We start from the raw sequence: 21,333 nt of genomic DNA on the forward strand, positions 1-21,333 counted from the left end.
CTGTATGGGCATGCACACACACCAGCGTTCCCTGATCAAAGAAAATGGGGAAACACTAGACTAAGCAGAGTTTACCGGGTTTTTTATAATCACAGAAGTTCTCAGGATCTTGAATCTGTTGCCCCGATTTCTAAGAGGGAGCAGACGGGGCCACATCTCTCAGGCGTGTTTATCGGTTAGCTCTCCATCTCACAGAGCATCTTTCTAATTTCAGTAGCCCATGATACACACTTTGGGAAGTTGCTTTAGAATATGGTGTATCACATATTTTACATCTTTTGCCTATATCCCTTTTCTGGATTCTGAACAGAATTGTTTCTTTTGTATTATATATAGCAAATTTGCTAGTTTTCGCTTCGGGTGAGAGAATCCATTAACTATATCAGAAACAGCTTCTAGCCCCGGCTGGCTGGGTCGGTTGGTTGGAGCATCATCCCGGGTACCAAAACTATGTGCATCAAATATATGCATCCAAGTCTGGGAATATTTCAAGGAACTTGAGTGTATATGGAGGTATTGGTCACATTGATTTGTGTTTCTCCATGTTGAAAAATATACTACATTAAAAAGAAAAAAGTAAACCCATAAAATCATCTGATAAAGTCAATCTCTGCTATGTTTAACTAAAATCAAAAACAAGTTCCTAAAGGTATCCACTTTGACAAAAAACGTTCCCTAAGGTAATCCAGTGTTGTTGTTTTGTTTTGTTTTAATTACAAATCAGAACATTCAGTATCTCTTTTACGTTAAACTTAGTTCCAAGTGTTTCAGGGCCTCGGAGGAGGATCCAGCTTCAGGTTTCTGACATAAAAACCCTAACATAGCCTGTAGAATTCTCCTTGCCACTTCAGGAGTCATCAAATTTCACGTTAACTATTAAATTACAAACATGCACGTACGTTTTCCAAACCTCTGTTTAGAAATTCAAAAGGCTCTTAGAAAACATCCTTCAACCAAATCCCAAGTTGGCAAGTGAAACCGTTTACCTGCGAGAGCTAAACAAAGCGGGGTCCTCGCAGGCCCTGGAGGCAGTTACGAAGTGGCACGCGATGAACCCCATTCCCATTGTGAGGCACAAATTCTTTCTGACACTGGGAGACACCGCGGAACAAAAATACCATTAGAAATGCTTCAAAAGGAACATTTTTGGCTGCGATAGAGACTTTTGACATTATTTATTAGGTTCAAAACTGCTTCACAAAAGCCTAACAATGGTCCTGTGGAAACCAGTGCATCTGAGGCCCTTTTTGTTGCTCTGGGCAGGCATTGATTTGAAGATGGGCCGCGCTGGCAGAACAATCCCCTCGCAGCGGTCAGCGGCAGTGAGCATTCACCCCCGGCCTGGGAGGGGCCTGTGAACACGCCGTCTGGAAGCGCTGGGGCAGGCGGATGGGAAGACAAGACCAAGCCTTGATCAACCCCTTTGAGCGGAGATGGGTGGGAGCCCCGGCACACTGAGAAAGGGGTGCTCCTGCCACATTGCCAGGGAGGGAGGCGTCTGCCCCGGGCCCCCTTCTACCCGGGAGATGAGGATGCTTGGGGAGCGTCTCTGGTGCCATGGCAACCGCCCCTCTTCCGACTGGATTTCCGGGCGCACCCTGGAGGGCGCTTTGGGAATCCGGGTTGGCCAGAGCGCCCGCCGCGGCTGCCCTCGTCTCCTCCACCTGGGACCCGGAGGAACTCCAGGAGACCCTCGAAGGGGCCCAGGAGATCTGGCTTCTCCTGCAGAGCCCGAGCACAGTGGAAGGCCTCGCAGCAGGACCTGGAGGGCACAGAAGGGTAGGAGTGGCACAGAAGTGTGTGGAATGTACCCGCCCCCATCAGGACTTAAAAAAAAAAAAAAGGCTCTCCTTGTAACTGAATGTTTGAGAAATCAACACCTGCAATGTACTGACAAAGAAAAAAAATCCCCTGGCATTATTACCCTCACGTGCCCCTTACATTTCTTTAAGAAAATAAAATGTTATCTGTTCCTTTCCTGTTGTTTGAAAGCACTCCCTCCAAATAATTTTACAGAATCCTCATAAAACTGTATTTCAAGGAAAACTGTTCAAAACTTCTAAAGAGAGGGAACAATAACAATTGGTGACTAAAATGGGGGCCTCAAATTCTAAGTTTGGGGAAAGTTTGTGAGTAAAAATCATTAACTGTGGTTATATCTCATGCAAAAAAAAAAATCCACAACCCATTTAGATTTACAACTGATAATTTAAAAATCCAAGAAGCAATTACTTCATGGGTTTTATTAGAAATTTCAAACAAGCTGAAAATGAAAGCAATTAATGAATTACTCTGATGCTGGGTCTATACAACACCTACATACTCACTAACAATAATTTAAGATTTTATATATTTTTTCTTTGTTCAACCAAATCTTTTTTGTGTGTAAAATATGAGGTATTTTTTGCAATAATACAGCCAATACTGTAAAAGAAATATATATATATATTACTCCTGCATTTCCATGTGTATATACATATATATCAAATATATACATTCTTCAAGTTTTTACTAGAGAAATTCTGCCCATTGACCTACACAAATTAAAGTATAATTTTAAAGTAGCTAAGATAATTCATGTGCTGTAAATCACTTTCTACAAGATTTTAAAGAGGTTTGAATAGCATATAGATGTCTAGAATATTTGGAACCACCTACAGGATCATTTGCAAGTTCAAAAATACATAAAAGAATTAAAATGCACATTACCTTTGTGGGAGTGAGTGGCAATAGCCACTCTATGTCTAAGTAATTCAGTTTAGTTTATCACATACTGTTTTATGCTTGGTTTGTATTGAGCATCTCCCACGACACACTTAACATACCCTCATCAAAGAGTGAAAATGTCTTAGTGTATCTGATTTCTCCACTGTGAGAATCATTTCCTGGAAATAAAGGTGGGATGGCCTTTCAATATCTCCAGGTGAGTGCCAATGTTTTCAGAGAACCAAACACATTGCCTTGTGAAAACTAAATGCTTAAGTGAGGATGGCTGGGATGAGGGGCAGCGTTTGGGGGGATATGGAGACAATTGCACTTCAACAATAAAAAAATATGGAAAAAAATAAAATTAAAAACATAAAGAAACCAAAATGCTTAATAAATGTTTGTCAATTTGAATTTCAGCCTTGGGAGGTGACTCATGTATTGTCATTGATAATCAGTGCAAGAAGATTCCACAAGAGAACATGGATGTGGCTCTGGAATTCGGGGCAAAAGAATATGTCCTAGAAGAATACACTGTCCTCTGCCTTGAAACAAATGATAGGAATTCCTTCCCTGGATAAACTGTGATAGCAATGCATTTTTGTAACTGTTTTAGAGGGGCAGTGTGGTAAAATGGGTTAAAGAAGGCACTGGGGTCAGACCATCATAGATTCAAATCCTAGCACATCTCCTAAGCCTTACCTGAAGTATGAGGATTATATTACCTATTGGACAGAGTTGCTAGTAGGATTAAATTTTCTCACTCATTTACTCATCCCTTAATATTTGAGTGGCTATTATGTGCCTGGCAGTATTCTAAACATTAGAGATGGAGAAAGGAATAAAGCTGCCAATATCCCTGCATTTATAAAGCTTCCATTAGAGTTGTGGGGAGAAAGAGTGGGGAAAGGATGTAAACTATTAAATAAGCAAATGAAGAAATATTTAAGTGTCAACCTGTAGTAAGTCCTAAGGAGAAAAATGAGCAGGAAAGGTTAGGATAGACCCACATAGATGACATTTCAGTAAAGACCTGAAGAAAATGAAAAGGCAAACTAGTTAAGTATCTGAGAGAAGAGCATGAGAAAATGCAAAGCATCTAGGACACTGTAAGTGTTCAGTACCCAAGAGCTGTCATTGTCATATTTAGAATCTTAATAGAGGAATACTGCACCTCTGTTGAAGGGTTGAAACCCGGCCAAATCACAGAATCTCTACGGGCTTCCAATTCTGTCTCTAAACTGTGGGAAAACAACAGTTGCGATCTCAGAGGGTGGACATATGGATCAAAACTGAGGATGTATGTTCAGATTGCAGCACATTGCCTTACACATAATGAGACTTAAAAAAGTGTTAACCAGTCAGCATCCTCAGCATCCCATCCTCAGGCCCAGCTTCCCAAAGATGAAGGAATCCCTGACTCAGCATATTTGGTAGGCCGTCTCCCAGCCCCTGCTTTAACACTTCCGGCCCAAACAGTGCATTCTCCTCTAGTTCAAAGGAAGTTCAGTTTATTGTGCTAAATCTGTCTCTCTCTGCCCTGGCTGGTGTAGCTCAGTGGACTGAGCGCAGGCCTGTGAGGCAAAGGGTTGCTGGTTCCATTCCTAGTCAGGGCACATGCTTGGGTTGTGGGCCTGGTCCTCAAGAGGCAACCACACACTAAGGTTTCTCTCCCTCTCTTTCTCCTTTCCTTGACCTTTCTCTAAAAATAAATAAATAAAATCTTTTAAAAAATCTGTCTCTTTCTGCTATTAGTCAAGTCCAACAAACTGTCAAATATTTGGAGAAAGATTTTTTAAAAGGGTACATAAAATCAGTCCAATTCTTCTTCCACACGGCAGTTCCGAGAATGTGTGGAGAGTGCATTGGCTCCTCACATTTTCTCTCCTCCAGTCAGAACCATAAACAGCACCACCATCGTCACCACCACTATTCAGTCCCTGCTGTGTTCGGGGAACTTTATTTATATCGATCCTCTAATTGCGGCATCTCTGCAAGGCGGGAATTATTGCTAGCTTGCAGGTGGAAATACTGGGCTCAAAGAACTTTTGTGGGACTTGATCATGACTACAGAAATGAAATGGAGAAGAGCAGGGATTCGAGTCCAGCTCTTCCTGGCTCCAAGCTCGTTCCCTCTGCTCCATCTCATTACTTAATCACTCCTGCAATTAGTAATCTTGAGACACTTCATTATCATGTATCTTATCCTCTGCTAGGAATTCACAGCTTTCTTACCTTCAGATAGGGATAATCACATTGTCTGCCTACGAGTGTTACAGGAGGATTTCGTAAAGTAATGTGAAATGCTCAGCACTATTTCTGCCATATGGTGAGAGCTTTAATAAATGGGTGCTAGAATGACAATACAATACCTGAATCATCAAATTAATGTTAGCTACCCACACGTGTCCTTGCCTCCAATACAATGCTTAGCAATGAGTAGACTTTCATTAAGAGCCGTCTGATACAGTTCTTATAGAACTTTCTAGAATAGGACTTGCCATTGAGTCAGTAACTATGTTGTTTATATTGACATTAAAAATAAAATATGACCAATTGAAAAGAGAAAAAAAGAAACAGGAATCACAAAGTGAGACTTACCAGGGGAGACAGAATCTCTCGTGGAACTGGGAGAGGGCTGGTTCTGAGTTCTTACATGCCTGTTGATGTGCATACCGATAGCCTCCAGGTGCACAGGGTATACTGAGTAATATCCAATAGGCTTTTCTGTCATCGGCTGTTCCACAGATGGACAACTCCAGGTCTGCTTGGGTGTTCCTCTGTCTCTCTTATTAATTACTCGTTTGACAGTGAAGATCACTGGGGTCTCGTCCCATTCACTGGATGGTGCTAGGCAGGGACTGACTTCTCCATGGCTTTGTTCTTTGAAAGAAGCTATACTTACAGCAGGACAACTGGGGATGTTGTTCTGGTGAGCACACAGCAGTGTTTTATGGGACACTGGAGTCTGAATCCTTCCTGGACATAATGTAACAGGCAAACACATTAGTTTGAATGACTGTCACTTCTTCAACATCATCTACTAAACTAATGATAGGAGGGATGGATTTTTGTCTCTTATTTCTATCCTGAGCAAACATAAATTACTTTGACTCAGAAACCCAAAGCCCCCCAGTTTTATAGACCCCTGAATGATATCAGGTTTCCTATAGGATACACTGGCCAGGTTGCCTGAATTGACTGGAACAATCAGTGGCTTTGACATTGAACAGAGGCTGTTGGAAATGGTCTTTGTCAATCTCCAAGGGCTTCTAGGTTTTTTGTTAAGTTTTCAAATTTATCCACCAAGGTAGTGATAGAACTTGAGCCAAAATCCATTGCTCGTGAGTTAAAGTCCAGTGCTCTTTGCTAGGTTACACATGGTTTAAGTCTCATTCAGTATTTCCCAATCCCAGCTATGCATTAGCCAATATCTGGAATGCTTTGAAAAATACAGACCTGTGGTCTTGGGACTCTAGTTTGCATACCCCGCAGATACTATAATGTGCCATCGGGGAGACACCAGTGTGATTCACTCATCAGAGATTTCAGGTACTTTGTTATAAGCTTTATTCAGTCCAAACAATTGTGAACATGCTAGAGCCTCAGAGTATTACCTCTCTGTAGGCAGCCTTTGCTTCAGACACCAGTATTACATACCAACATGGATAGTGCCTTACGTTGTACTTGCCCTTCACACTAGTAACCCCACTTGAGCTTGAGAAAAACACTTCAGCTCCTTCATTTCACTGAGGGGAAAACTGAGGTCGGAGAGAACCATCTCGCCCACACCACTAGTTAAGCATCAGAGGAACTGGGGTTGGGATCCAGGGCTTAGATTTTGAGGGTTTTGTTTTTCTACTTCACAATCAATGCCAGTGGTGCCAGAGGAAACATGTGGCCACCGTGAACTGGGCTTTATGAAGAAGGATGCAAATGTCCATGACAACAGCTAACAAAGAGTGGCCACTGACCGCCAGCCAGGCACTCCCCTACTGTCCATGCCTTCGCCCACAGTAAGTGCTATCAGCACTACTTCTAAGGAACAGAAGATGGAAGGGCACCTTTAGCTGAGTACTCTGCCCATGACCCAGTGATGGAAATTTGCGCCCATGAAAGCCCACATTCTCACATTCACTCATTCAGGTAAGGGCTCACCTTTTCCCAACTACTGAGGCACTTGTTTTCTGGGGTTTAAAAAATTCTTCCCCATGTTCAAGTTTTGCCTGCTTTTTTTTTTTAATGTGTAGGCAACTCTGCCTCTTAATTTGCAGTGCAGGTCTTGCATCTGTTGCTAATTTCATTTGAAATAATATTGTGGCAGACGGGAGATTGCAAGGTACTGTAAAATAAACCTCAGAGTGAAATGTATTTCACAGAAGCAATTTATCTTTCTCTTGAGCTGCAAAATAGCTCATGATAACCCCTGACAGAAGCTGATTTGTTCATTTCTATTCATTAGACAAACACAACTACGGTAACTCCTGCACATTCAGCCCCGCGGAGGTACCGGCGAGCATGATGCTGCTCCCCTGCAAGCCCGCTCCTGGCAGCTGTCCCTCAATGTAACTTCTGTGTGCGTGTCACCCCACTCTGCCTCTTCCACTCGCTTGGCTGTCCAGCTCCAGTGTGTTCATGTTATAAAAAGACCAGAGATACCTCTCTTAGAAGGAGAAATGAAACCCAAAGACAATGAATTACCCAAAGCTCATTTTGCCCTTTCCTGTAGGCACAAATAGTGGCTACAACTAATTGATATCATCTCCTGCATATCTACAATCAAACAAAAACCTCAACTAGGTCTTTAGTTAATAATAAGAACTCCAATGATACACTCTTTAAAGGATCCTTAGACCTCATAATGGAGTTTTTAATGGAGTCCACCACCTCACTGTTTCTCCTGGCTGTGGAGTTGGAGTTGTTTTTAAGTTAATGGGGTTGAATCCATGGGAGAAGTCTGGAATGCATCAAGCCCTGAGCAGTGGTGAGCTTAAAGGCCTAGTGCACAAATTCTGAGCCAAGACTTCTTGGGTCAAACCTATGTTTATGTTTTTCTGGATGTGTTATGTAGGCCAAGGTACCTACATGCTCTCTGCCTCCATTTTCCCATTCATAAAATGGCAATAATGATAATACCTACCACACCATGCTGAGATGCAGATTAAGTGAGTTAATGAACAAGGGCTTTCAGAAGTTCCTGGCACATAGGAAGTACTCAGCAGGCCTTGGCTGCTATTGTTATTATTGTTATTATTGTTATTGAAAATATTTCTTCTCTTTCTCTCTATAGGTCCTGAAAGGCTTCGCTCAGAATTATGACTCATGTGAAAACTAATATATTTTCAATTTATTCAGTTTGACTCAGTCTAATCATGCCTTTGCTCAGAAATATTTATTGAATGCCTACCATGTGCCTTCCTCTGTCTTTGGCCCTAGGGATACAACAGAATAAGGCCAACAGGGCCCCACCCTCATGGAGCTTACAGTCCACTGAGGAAGATGGCAAAAATAAGCCACAACGAAGGGGTTACAAATTGTAGAACATGGTTTCAAGGGAAAAACAATGGGCTGAGACAGAGAAACATGCGTAGAGACCTGTAAGGATAACATTCAATCTGAAAGTGACCCAAAGACTGAAAAGGACTCAGTCACGCAGGAGTGGGGAACAGAGCATTTCAGCTCCACCAGGACGGCTAGCCTCAGTGGCCGCAGTGAGCAGGACGAGGGGGCAGGCAAGGGCTGGAGGTTGCCAATGGGCCATGGAAAGCTGCTAAAGGCTTCACACAGGCGAGTGACAATGGCAACACTTACCTTTGACTGAACTCTCTAAGGGAAAGTGAGCAGGAAGAGACGTGAGTACATACCAGACAGAAGGCAGAGAGTCAGACAAGTGTGTGGTGAGGCAACTTGGATGTGCATGGTGGTTTTGCATGGTGCTTAAGAGCTAGATGGTCTGCGCTTGATTTTCCTCATCTAAAATGGGGATAATGATAATAGAGTTGATAGGGGAAATACGTGACATGGGTGTCTGGTTTCAGCTCCAATGTGGAAACAGCTTAGAAACTGACACACTTATTCTTACAAGAAAGAGCTGAACAGACTGAAAATCAACTTTTCTTGGACTCATTAGAGAATTGAGTTTGCAGGGCAAAGTGCCACTTCAAAATCTGCAGAACAGGTAAATCCAAAGAGTCAAGTCAGTATGTGTTTACACAGAGAAGAAGCCCCTGGAGCCATACACTGGTAGGAACATTTAAATGCTAATTTTGGTAACTTGCTTGGTGTAGCCTAGCTTGAGAACAAGGCACTCCTGAAGACTGCAGGTTTAGCGGGTTCCCCCACTTCTTTCAGTGGGTTTTACCTAATAGAACCCCACCAGTTTCTCAAGCTAAGGATCTGAGAAAGATCCTTTCATAACCCTGACACAGGGAAGGGAAGGATAACGGTTGTAAACGTGCTCAGGGCATTCTTCATCATGAAGGCCTGCCACAGCCTCATCCCAGGCTGAGAGATAGGCATTTTCCCACTCCATCCCCCTCTAGCCTTCCTGTCTCACCAATGGGGAAGTAAAAAAACTAAGAAACACTTGTGAATAGCACAGCCAGAGAGACCGACCCTCTGAAAGGCTGACATTTAATCATAAGATTATAAACTGTCTCCCTTTCCCCACACCTTCTCATCACACAAACAGGTCCCGGGGATAATGACTGGATTTCAGCTGAAAGAGCTGCAAGATGCAGACACTTTCTCAGGAACAGAAGTCAGGGAAGCCCAAAGTCCAGAGGGGAGACAAAATGGAGAACACTGGAGAAATTTGAATCCTCTGGCACCTACAGCTACAACAAACAGTAAATACAATCCAACACCTAGCCAGGTGAACGAACATAAGGCCTCACACCAAAGATCTGCTTACCTCACTTCCTATTACCTGATACACCATGCTTGGCTTTCAATAAAAACTTGTGAGGCATGCCAGAAAGCAAGAAAACCTACAAATCTGTAGAGACAAAGAAAGCATAAGAATCTAACTCAGCTATGACACAGATGTTAGAAACATTAGAGAAGTAATTTAAAATAACTATGATTGATATGCTAAGGATTATAATAGAGAAGTTAGAGCACATGAGTAGGGCAAGCAAAGAGATGGGAATTCTGAGAAAGAATTTAAAAATGCTACATGAACTCATTTATATTCGGAATACAAAAACAGCTGAAGTAGAACAGTAAGTATCAGGGATGGGAAGGTGGGTGAAATGGGAAGATGTCGCAGCTTTGTAGGATAAGTCTAGAGATCTAATGTACAGGATGATGACTATAGTTCCTAATACTATATTCATACTCAAGTATGCTAAGGGTAAATTTCGGGTGTTCTCATCACACATGAAAAAAGATGGTAACTATGAGGAGATGACATGTCAATGAGTTTGACTGCAGTGACCATTTCACTGTGCATATCATACATGCACCAAATACCATGTTGTACATTTAAGCATATGCGATTTTTATTAAAAATAAAATGCAGCGACGACAAAAAGAAAGGCTACAAATACAAACACTAACAAAAATGGAGAACATTTTTGATGGGTTCATCAGTAGACTGAGCATGGGCAAGGAAAAAATCAGTATGCATGAATATAGATCAATAAGAACTCCTAAGTTAAACTGCAAAGAAAGAAAGGAATGGAAAAAAGAACAGGACATATGAGAACTATGAGATAATTTTATAAGATACAGCATTCACATCTTAATTGAACTATCAGAAGAAGAAAGAGAAAATGGAACAGAAGAAATGTTTGAAATAACAATGACCGGAACTTTCCAAACTTAATGACAAACACAAAACCATAAATCCAGGCAGCTCAGAGAACATTCAGCAAGCTAAATACCAAAAAGAAAAATCTTACATCTAAGTATATCATATGTAAACTGCAGAAAACCAAACACAGTGAAAATCTTGAAATACCATCTAGAGAAATAAGGATAAGAATTAAAGTGGACTCTTCATCAGAAACCATGCAAGCAAGAAAAGTGGAAAGAAATATTTACAAAGTGTTGAAAGATAACACCAATCTGAAATTGTATACCTAGAAAAATTTTTTGACACTGAAGGAGAAATACTTTTTCAGATTAAAAAACAAATAAACAAACAAACAAAAACAGATAATTGATTGTTCACAGACCTGCTCTGCAGGAAATGTTAAGAGAAATTCTTCAGGAAGAAGAAAAATAATATAGGTCATAAACTCAGATCTAATAGAGAAAGGACTTGGAAAAGGAATAAAATAACAAAATCTTTTATTTTTTATTTTTAATTAATTTAAAACATAACTGCTTTTAAAAGAAGCTTACTCCCCCACTTCATTCCAAAATGCCCCCCACTGACCTCCTCTCCTTATTGTATTTTTATTCAGTATAATATAACAATAGATTGTATATCTAATTGTTTACAATTCCATGTTCACCATAATCGCCCATTCTTGCTAGTGCCTTTTCCCCATCGAGGATGTCAAACAAGTTTCATCTCAAACACCTGTACTCCAGTTGGTTGTGACATAAATTTAAGAAAAGTTCCAGCCCAGGCTGGCATAGCCGAGTGGATTGAGTGTGGGCTTACAAACCAAAGGGTCGCCAGTTCAATTCCCAGTCAGGGCACGTGTCTGGGTTGCAGGCCAGGTTCCCCTAGGGGGCACGTGAGAGGCAACCACACATCGACGTTTCTCTCTCTCTCTTTCTCTTTCCCTTCCCCTCTCTCTAAAAATAAATGAGTAAAATATTTTTTTAAAAAAAGAAAAGAAAAAAGAAGACTTCCAGGGCTGTGTCTTGGCCCATGGGAAAGATGTCTGCCATGGATATAGGAGAATGAAGTGGCCAAGACAGGGGCAGTCACTAGTCATAGCTCAGGCATTAGGGGGCCTTTCCCTGCCATATTCCTTCTCCCTAAATTACTCAACAACCTCTCTTTCTCCTAGTAAAGGCACACCTGGGGTCAGCCTCCCAGCATGCATCAGAAGGTAACTGAAGAGTATTCAGATGCCCTTCATCATCCTCCCATGACAGCACCTCCTTCCCGTGACACCATTAGCCTCACTCGGTTGCACTTAAATCACAGACAGTCTGTAGCCCAGAGACACAGACATGCTTTGGAATGTTTTGTTTTTAAACTTCTGGGTTAGACTACAAATCGTTTCAAACACAAGCTATAATCTCAGAGCCAATGCATTTGGTTTCTAGTAGATTCACTGAATGACTGTCTCTCCAGGCCTTGCTTTCCTCATCTGTAGAAGAATTAAAGTGATCTCTAAATTATTCTCTGTCCCTACTGATTCTGTGAGTCTCTGATTTTTTTTAACTACACTGAACATTTTTCTTTAATTACTTTTTATTTTTTGAAACATTATAGTATCTTGTGAAATTGCTATTTTATAGACAAAAATAGTCAAATGTAGACAATTTTAGATATTATGACTTAATATGATGCTAACAAGAGTATATATGACACATACATACACATAGTTTAAAGCAAAGAACCACAGACCCACCCAATTTCACTGTATAAATATCCACAATTTATTCATCCATTCTCTTACTGATGCACACATGGGTGAAGTCCACTTTCATTTTTTTTATTTTTTTGATATTACAAACAAGGCCTTTACCAACATTTTTATAACATCCTCTGCTGCAGGTACTCTAGTTCCTCTAGGGGTAGAATAGCCAAGCCATAGGGTGTGAATATTTTCACCCTTATAATGCAATGCCCATTGTTTTCCGGAATGACTTCACCAACTTACACTCCCACCAGCAGTGTATGAGTCTTCCTGTTGTTCCACATCCTTGCCAGCAATTGTTACTACTTGCGTTTTTCAATTTTTAGAATTAAGGTGGGTATAAAAGAGCACTACACCATGGTCTTAATTTGTATATATGTTTTGATAAACAATGAGCTTGAGCACCTCTTCTCCCACCCAATCTTTAACTTGAATTGCTTTCAAGCTATATAATTGTGGGTTGAATTTCGGTCCCTCTCCTTTCTCCTGCCTGCCGTATTCTAACCAGCTGGACACAGTGGGGAGCACTTGGATAATCCACAGTGTCAATAATCTGCCCCCAAATAACCAGGAGTTGACCCTCAGGAATTGTACTCATGCAATTCAACTGCCATGACCCAGTGTAATATTTCATGTCTTGCTAAAACCCTGGCCAAGCACTATTTTGCATGCAGCTAAGTACTAGGATAATTCTTTCATCTGAGTGATTAGTTTATTTCAACCACAGCTTGCTTGAGGCACAAAAGGCTTGTGCTACCTGCCTGTGGCATCACTCCAGATGGCACCTTAGCCATCTCACATGGAATGGTTTTTGTGTTTGTCACCCTTCCCTTCTGAGGATGTGCAGTTTCTCAATGACCCTTTTTAAATGTGATGCTGAGAATGGAAAACATCTTAAATCACATCATTTACTAGCGCATATTCAGGAAAGCAGCCCTTCATTATATTTATTCTGCAAGAAAAAAAAAAAGCAAAACTGTTCTCCTCTCAAGCTAGAGAACACAAGAGGAGTGATATCTTTCTTAAATAATTCTGTTTATAAATGATTCTGAAGAATAAAATTAAGGAGAAAGGTGGGGGAGAGTCACACATAGAGCCAGGAACAATTGAAAAAGGAATCCAGGCTACCCCCAACCCCGGCCTTTGTTAAAGGGATCACCAGAGATCTGTGTAGATATTATTTTGAAATTTAGAGCTTCAACTTGTATGAACATGAATGCCCATGCTGAGTTTTTACGTGCCTCTGTGGAACAGCAAAAAGAACCCTACAGACCCTATTCTTGACTTAAAGCAACACACTGGGGAAAGGCTGAAAATAAACCATCTATGCTTGATTAATTAGGTTTGTAAGTATTGTTTCAGAACCAAACAATATTTCTAAAGATTTCAATAGTTCAAAGATTGCCCTATGGCCGTCTGGCCAATACATCTTCTAACACACGCAGTTTACAAGCATTTTTCTTCCCAATATGTTGTCTTTGGTTGGTGCGACATTGTCTGAGTGCAGGGCTATTTGGGTCATAGTGGTTTTCTCCCCTGCACAGCGGTGGTGCCAAGCACAGCACTTCGACCATACATCTTCCATGTCATTTCCATCAAAGGCACATGATACTTCCTGGTGACCAATCAGGAGTGGTCCAGCATCCTAACAGTGGGCATATTGGCAAACCAAGCTTTCTTAATGACAGCCATTGTTCAAGGCCAACAAAAGGGAGGTCCTGAATATTAACATGTGGCCTTGTGTAAAGGTCACTGGTATGGCACATCCATCATATTTCACAACCGAGAAGGAGAACTTTGTAAGTTCTGTCAGAACCTACTGTTGTCCAAATAAATGTATTAGGCTGACAGCTGACACCAACAAGGCAAATGATCTTGAGTGATGATCTCCTCTTTTAACAAACATCCTTTCACTTCTTTGAAGCAGCAGCAGGCATTAGAGTGAGAGATCACGCCTAAGGAATATACCTCGAGGCCACATGGGGTTAGAATAACCGGGCAACCCAATTAAAATATTAATTTAATAACATGTAATCATTAGACCAAATGCTATTTCCCTCTAACAGGCATAACATTTTGCAGTGAAAAGAGAAATTACATATGTTAACATCTCAGAATCTTGCATGATCTTGTTAATGAACCGAAAAACAAGTCCCTGAAAATTCTAACCCTAATGTTTATACTAATATAATTGGTATAAGAGAACTCACAGGTCTGGGTTCTTTGACAACCCTGGTCTTGGTTAAGGGACATGAAAAGTAAAGTATTACGGCAGAATTGTGAAGCATGATGGCAGAATTGAAGGGAACTAAAAAGTGCCACGTGCAGTTACTACGAAACCGAAGAGCAGATAACAAGCTTTCTTACTTGACAATCTTGATAGAGCCACTTATGTGTTGGAATATTAGAGATACAAGGTTCTTGTTATTAAACACCATCTTTTAAAAAAAGTGGAGTCTGTTTCTATTTAAGAGATCTGTTTAGTGAACGAGCAGATGTCTTGGCTCCCTCATTCTGACCTTACTGTCTTCATCATGGGGTTGGGAGGGAGGGGGCGGGAGAGGGAGAGAAAGGAGAGTTCCCTTTAGTTCCTTGAATACATCATACTCTTACACTTTCTCTTGACATTCAGACATTTTCTTTCCTTCTTTCACAGCCCCTGTTGCTCTGACCAATTTCTACTCCTCTTTCCATTCTGCTTCCGAAGCCCTGAACTGCTTAGAATCTTCTGTTCTATGTTCTCATAGTTCCCTGGACTTGCTTTGTCAGAACACTTGAAATTGCTTATTGAATTATCTAGTTTCAAAATTACTCCAAACCCCATGAGAAGACAGGATATGTCCATTTCATCACTGTAGGTGCTCCATAAACACTTGTACATAAATGTAACTTGTAATCAGAATCAAAGTCTGAATTCATCACCTCTTGACTTATAAGTTTCTGTTAAATAACAGAAGTTCTCATACACATCAAGGAAGGATTCATCAACATTGGAGTAATGTGCCTTTACTGTATTATAGAGAAGACACCAAGTCATGATAATACTGCCTCACCAATTGATACTCTATTATTTCAAAGCAAGGCATAATCAGATAAAGAGTAGGAGGAAGTCAGCATTTGAACTCTCTTTAAAAAGGGCATTGCTAGGTAAAATAATTGTGTATGTAATGTATCAGGAAGTTAATACATCAGTAACTTTGGGACAAACTAACTTAAATTAACAATGTTTCAAAGCAGCTACTTTTCTTGGTATTGAGTCTTCCTTTCCACATCTATATTGACTCCATTTGGAAAGCCTTCCACTTGGAACGTTGTCTACCTGTCCACATGCTATTATCCTCAAGGCCCAGGGTGAGTACCACTCCTTTTGTAAAGACTTCTCCTACTGCTCATGCTCACAACATTCTCCCTGACTTCTGAATGGCTCTATTTGTTTCTGTGTTCTCACTGGACAGGAACTACATTGTAATCGAAAGTCTTAAATGAGCATGTCATCCTTTTTTTTTTTTTTACAAAGAAGTTGTAAATTATCTAAGGGAAGAATCTGCATATTTATACTTTTCTGAATCCAGCCCAGTGCCTAGCATTTTGCACTCTGTTCAGTAAACATTTTTAAATAAATGCATTAATATATAAAGTAATCATTCTAAATATTTAAGAAAATTCTTTTAAAAATCTTTGTTTTTTAAACTTCATTAAACTTTCATAGAAATCATGTTTTTGTCTGTCTGCACAGACACACTCACACATATACTTTCTTTAGGCCAATGAGCCTATGATTCTAAGTGGTGTAAATGAGAGCTTCCTTATAATATTAAAATCTTCCCTTCTTGAGTTGCAATGGGAAAATCATCCAAAATGGTACCCTGCTCCCTGTCCACAGTTGATGGGTTCCGGTTTGTGCCACTGACCCAGGCTTGGACAATGACTCTCCCAATGGATTTTGTCCTTCGGACCAAAGAGACCGTATCTCAATTCCTTTCTGGAGGAGATGCTGGGAAATAGGAGCTGCGAGTTATAGGACACGGCATTCTCAGTCTCCATTGAAGAAGCAGCTCTGATCAAATAAGGATGGCAGAGGAAGAATGAGAGACCCAGAGTCCTGGGGTTCTCCTAGTCCCTGGTTCAGATCTTCCCTGAGGCTCGGCTCCATTTCCATTTACCTTAAATCCATAAGACACCTCTCTTTTTGACCAGTGTAACTCAAAATGATCTCCATGGTGTCTACTGAAAATAGCTTTAATAAAACTAACCATTATGATATTACATTAATTAAAACTGCACTTCCTCACATGTTAAAACTGGTCTCTCTGCCACAAATGTCTAAATTCATAAGGATGTCATTAGGTTCATTTGCTATTTCTCTTAAATAAACGGAGTGCTTATAAAAAAAAAGATAAGTTATGAAAACTTTTCATCCTCATAAATATGGTAAAATTCATTACCATATTTTAATGAATTAAGAAGACAAGAATGATAGCTTCAAGGCCCCAGGTAATAATAATGAATAAGTATATTTCCCACTGGACATACTATAATTACGCATTATAAAAAAATAAAATATTCTTCAGTTCTACTTTATCTGTTCCACTCTACAGATGATGAAAAAATAGCTTAGAGAATTTAGGAGACTTGTCCAAGGTTGCCCAACTCTTCTTTGGGAAAAACAATCTTCTAGGCTTGACTTAAAGTGCTTCCCACAATGTCTAGCGCCCCACAGATACACACGGTTACCATTTCACCACCATCTTTTTTCCCCCCAATTCTGGCGTTTTTCCATCACATCACTCCTGAATAATATAGGGATTCCTGAAGCTGAATTCTACAACCTCCCTTTCTGACTTAGGGTAGCCCCTAATCCTCTCTGCTTCTGCTTCCCATCAGAAAGAAAGACAGAAGTAGTTATTATATTCATCCAGCAAAAGGAAATTAATGGTTGTTTAGATGGCTGTTCAACACACTGAGGATGAAAAACAGTCTTCATGGTGAATTATTGAATTAGGGGGCCAACTTACAGTGAGGCTATGTCTACACAAAGCCAAATCCATTCAACTCAGCCAAAAAAAAAAAAAATACAGTTTAGCAACAGGGAAAATGAACTTAGGTGATCAGGACTACGCAGAGAAAGTGAAATGAAAACACAAGTACAATACCACGGTCAAAGTCCAGGCAGAGTTTAAAAAATTAAAGGAGAGAGTAAGTTAACAGTTAGAAAAGTACAAAAATAGATTCATTGATTTTCAGTGCAGTTATACGTGCCTCTCTTTTCTCTGTTATTCCATTTCATTTTAAGAATTCCAATATAAGGTAGAAATCAAGAAAAGACAAAGTCGCTATCCAAAGATCTGAGTTATGCCCCAGCCCAGGGTATTAAAAGAGCGCTCTCCTTCAGTAAGTCTGGCACATGACATAGTATTGTGCAATCATGCAACACGACTCAGTTTCATATTTGGTGTTTTAAATATCTTCATTTTCTACAAAAAAAATGCATCTATATTGAGATGCACATTATCTGTGGAGAATTCTAAATAACAAACCTCATTTGATGTTCACACTGGTTTTCCAAAGTCTTTTTTTTATACTAAGACAAAAATTGGAAAATCCTCTGGACAATGTGTGTTTGGTTTGCCCTTCAGATAGTAGTTGCTGACTAGCATTAACGGTGTACGTGAACCGGGCTTTTAAGGGTGTCAGTTTAACGTCCTGTATCATTTTTAGATGGATGCTTCAGTTACGAGCATTGCAATATTACTGTGCCATAATATTAAAACTCACGTACTCTAAATAGGTTCCAAAACTGCATTAAGTTTTATAACTATTGACTTTTCAGGAGGGTAGGAGGAGAGATGATGATAACTTAAAAGTAGTTTATCACTTAATTAAGAACAAGACACAATTAATTAAAATTGCAGATCTTAATTAATAATGTATTAATTTAACTCTCCCCCCCCCCGAAGAATTAACCCCAGGAGTTAGACAAAGGAAGCATTCTGCAAGACAAATTGGAAAGTACAGTTTTGTGAAGTGAGTCCTGCAGCCCAGGAATGAACACTTGCAGCTGCAACATAGGCTGTTTTCTGTTACCTTAAACACTGCTGGGCCATATGGAGCATTTCTGAGGACCTTCTATTTTAAACCCTTCTGTTCAGAGTTGATGCTTTTTCATGTCTCATCCTTACTTCAGAGTTCCTATTCATTTCCATAAAAATAAGATCTTTGTTTTACAAGAGTTCATTTTGCTCTCTTCCCTTATCCCTATTACAGCCACAAACCTCTACTTGGGACATTACAGCCACTTCTAGGACCAGCTGATTGGGGTCAGATGAATAGAGAATTATTTGGAAGAAAAACAGCAGCAGCAGCAGAGGATCCACTGGGCGGCAAGTCTCCTGTTTTCTTTGCTCGTTCCAGCCGACCCAGTACAGAGGATAATCAACCTGACATTGGTGTTGAACTGCTTCAGAATGAATCAACTGTTTACAGAAATCATCGCTGAAACCCAGAAGGAAGTGCTGAAGGAAGATATAATTTGGTTAACTGAAAATTAACCAAAATGTGCTTTCTGAAAAAGGCAGCTCCCTGTAGTTTGGGGTTGACTTCGAGCAATTATCCAAACAAAACAGTTGGCGCCTGTGTTGGCGAAAAAATAGTATTTGCATAAAAGTACAGGGAGAAGACAAATATGCATGAAAATTAAATTTAGGCCTCTGGGACTCCCCTTTTGGGGCCATAGAAGAGCTGATTACATGTTCACAGCTGGAATTGGTGTTGGCAGGCAGGCCTTATTCACGGGCAGAGGGAGGGACTCCCTTTTTGAGCAACACTCTCAGGCAAAGCAAGAACAGCAGCGTTAGAAGCATCTGATGTTTACAGATCTCAAGGCCCATGGCCCCAAGCTGCTTAGTTCTGCCAACCAACTAGAGTTGTCTCCACTGAGACATAATAACGCAGGTCACAGGGTATGTGTCTGCTCAGGCCCATGTTCTCTTTCACATCCCTCACCACACACTCATCTGCCCAGACTGCTTTTTGTAACTTTTTTCTTTTACAAGGCAGTAAATACAGTCAAGAGAACAACCAGCATTCTGGAGGGTAGGAAAGCTGGGTTTTGCAATACCAAGGCTGAAGGTCACAAGATGATGCTGAAGTTGTCTTGGAATGGGGTTCCTTGGGTAATATAATGACCCTAAGCTTGCGTGTTCTATCAGCATTGGCAATAGTTCTCTTGGCATCTGTGCTGGTAGACTGCAAACATGGCCTCAATTCTGCACCCTTCCTTTGCAGTGTGACTTTGCCCCATCTTTCGATAGAGTGTGTCTCCTTACCCCTTAATCTGAGCTGGCCTCGTGACTTATTCTGCCCAAGAGAAGGTGTCGAAAAGGATAGGGAGGGCTTCCTATGACCACATGAAGGGTGAGCAGAAATTAACCTGATGAGTAAGAGAAAATGAAAATAATGTTCTAAGGCAAGAAAGAGCATGTTATGCTCAATAATAATAGGATCTAATATTTATTGGGCACTGTCCAAAGTATTTTACTTGTATTAACTAATTTAATTCCCCATAACAATCCAATGAGATAGGTAAAATTATCACCTTCATTTTTTTTTAATTAAGAAAACAACTCAAGGTAGTTAAGAATCTTGGCCAATATCCCACAGATAGTAATTGGCAGAGACGGCCCTCAAGTCCAAGGCTAGTTGGCCTCAGAGCCTATATTCTTTCACCATTACACAATGGTGCTCTCCAGAGAACTGGAATAAGATCAGCAAGATGAGAACAGGACGTCACAGGCAGGAATGAGGACTTCTGCAGTAACGTCACAACCAGGGCCCAGTGTCCATTCTCGTTTGCCTCGGTCTGCTCTCTATAGAACCACCAGAGAAGGACTAAACAAAATGCCATTGCTCTTTACAAAACACAGAGGATTTCAGTTTGTTAATAATTAGAGTATATGTATCCATTGTACAAAATTTGACAAATAAAGAAAATATGTGGAAAAAGGAAAAATGCATAACTACTATTAACATTTTCATTGGTCTTTTTTCTTCTTCTCTCCAAAAATAGGCAAATAGAGCATTGTCATATCCACGTACTAACATAATACTTGCAACTACCATACATATGTGTGCCCATGGAGATCTCTCTCTATAGTACACCTATGATATACAGATGATTTTATAATCTATTTTTAACTTAACTTCCCATTATTAAAGATTTCCCATGCCAATAAATATTTTTGAAGACTTTTTTAGGGCTCTGTGGCATTACTGTACAATAATATCACTGTTCCTTTTGGATTGTTTTTTTTGACAGGCAACAAAAAGAAATTGTTGAGTGAAATGGCCCATTTTGGCAGGTAAAGCTGTCAAACTTCAAAAGAGACTGAGATTCACACCTCCAAAAATTTAAGAAAATTGAAGTAATATAAACTTTAAGGAAGATAGAAATGTTGGACTTCCTTTACTCATTCACCTTTCCAATTATAGGAGCAGTTATGAAATATAATTAACAAATAACTATTATGTGATTTTATATCTTCCTTCACATTCAGACAAATGTCAAAGCATTTCATTATATTTATAGTGCCGGGATGAACACCAGCTACTTTTAATACTATGTTTAAAAGAGTTTAATGAGCCAATCCTGTTCTGGATGGACCCGTGTGTTACACAAGATGTGGCTCTTGGCTTTACGGACCTGCATCTGTTAAACACTACTAATGATTTTCAGATTGACTTATTGTACTTTGTGAATTCAAGAATGAGAGGTAGTTCCACCAGAGGTAAAGAAATTGCTCCCAGGAGTGCACAGGGAGTTCTAATAGGATTAGACCCATTAGTCTCAATAAATCCCTTGTGTCAAAGGATAATCTGTAACCATTAACCTTAAACTGAAGTGGTTGGATGTTCAGGCCCACAGTGTAAATACACTATATGGGTGTGGATTTATTTCAGATAGCCAGCCAGGACAAGCATGATTCCTTGGGGAGAAATGAAAGCCATTTGTCCACTATCACTACGTTTCCTAAATTCTCATCTTTTGTTATTGTATTATTTTTCATGCTTTCCTTCTCCATAA

The 21,333-nt window shown here is 40.1% G+C and overlaps 1 protein-coding gene across 1 annotated transcript in view; it reads right to left on the bottom strand.

Moving 5' to 3' along the window:
* Positions 1-1,313: 1,313 nt before the first annotated feature.
* C3H12orf42 (chromosome 3 C12orf42 homolog) overlaps positions 1,314-21,333 on the bottom strand; it is a 74,950-nt gene continuing 54,930 nt past the window's right edge. The window contains exons 3-4 of the mRNA XM_053919802.1: positions 5,308-5,685; positions 1,314-1,762 (exon numbers count right to left, since the gene is read on the bottom strand). Of these exons, the coding sequence (XP_053775777.1) occupies positions 1,314-1,762; positions 5,308-5,685 (827 nt within the window). The remainder of the gene's footprint in view (positions 1,763-5,307; positions 5,686-21,333) is intronic.

Source organism: Desmodus rotundus, chromosome 3, assembly GCF_022682495.2.
Source record: "Desmodus rotundus isolate HL8 chromosome 3, HLdesRot8A.1, whole genome shotgun sequence".
Lineage (NCBI taxonomy): Eukaryota > Metazoa > Chordata > Mammalia > Chiroptera > Phyllostomidae > Desmodus > Desmodus rotundus.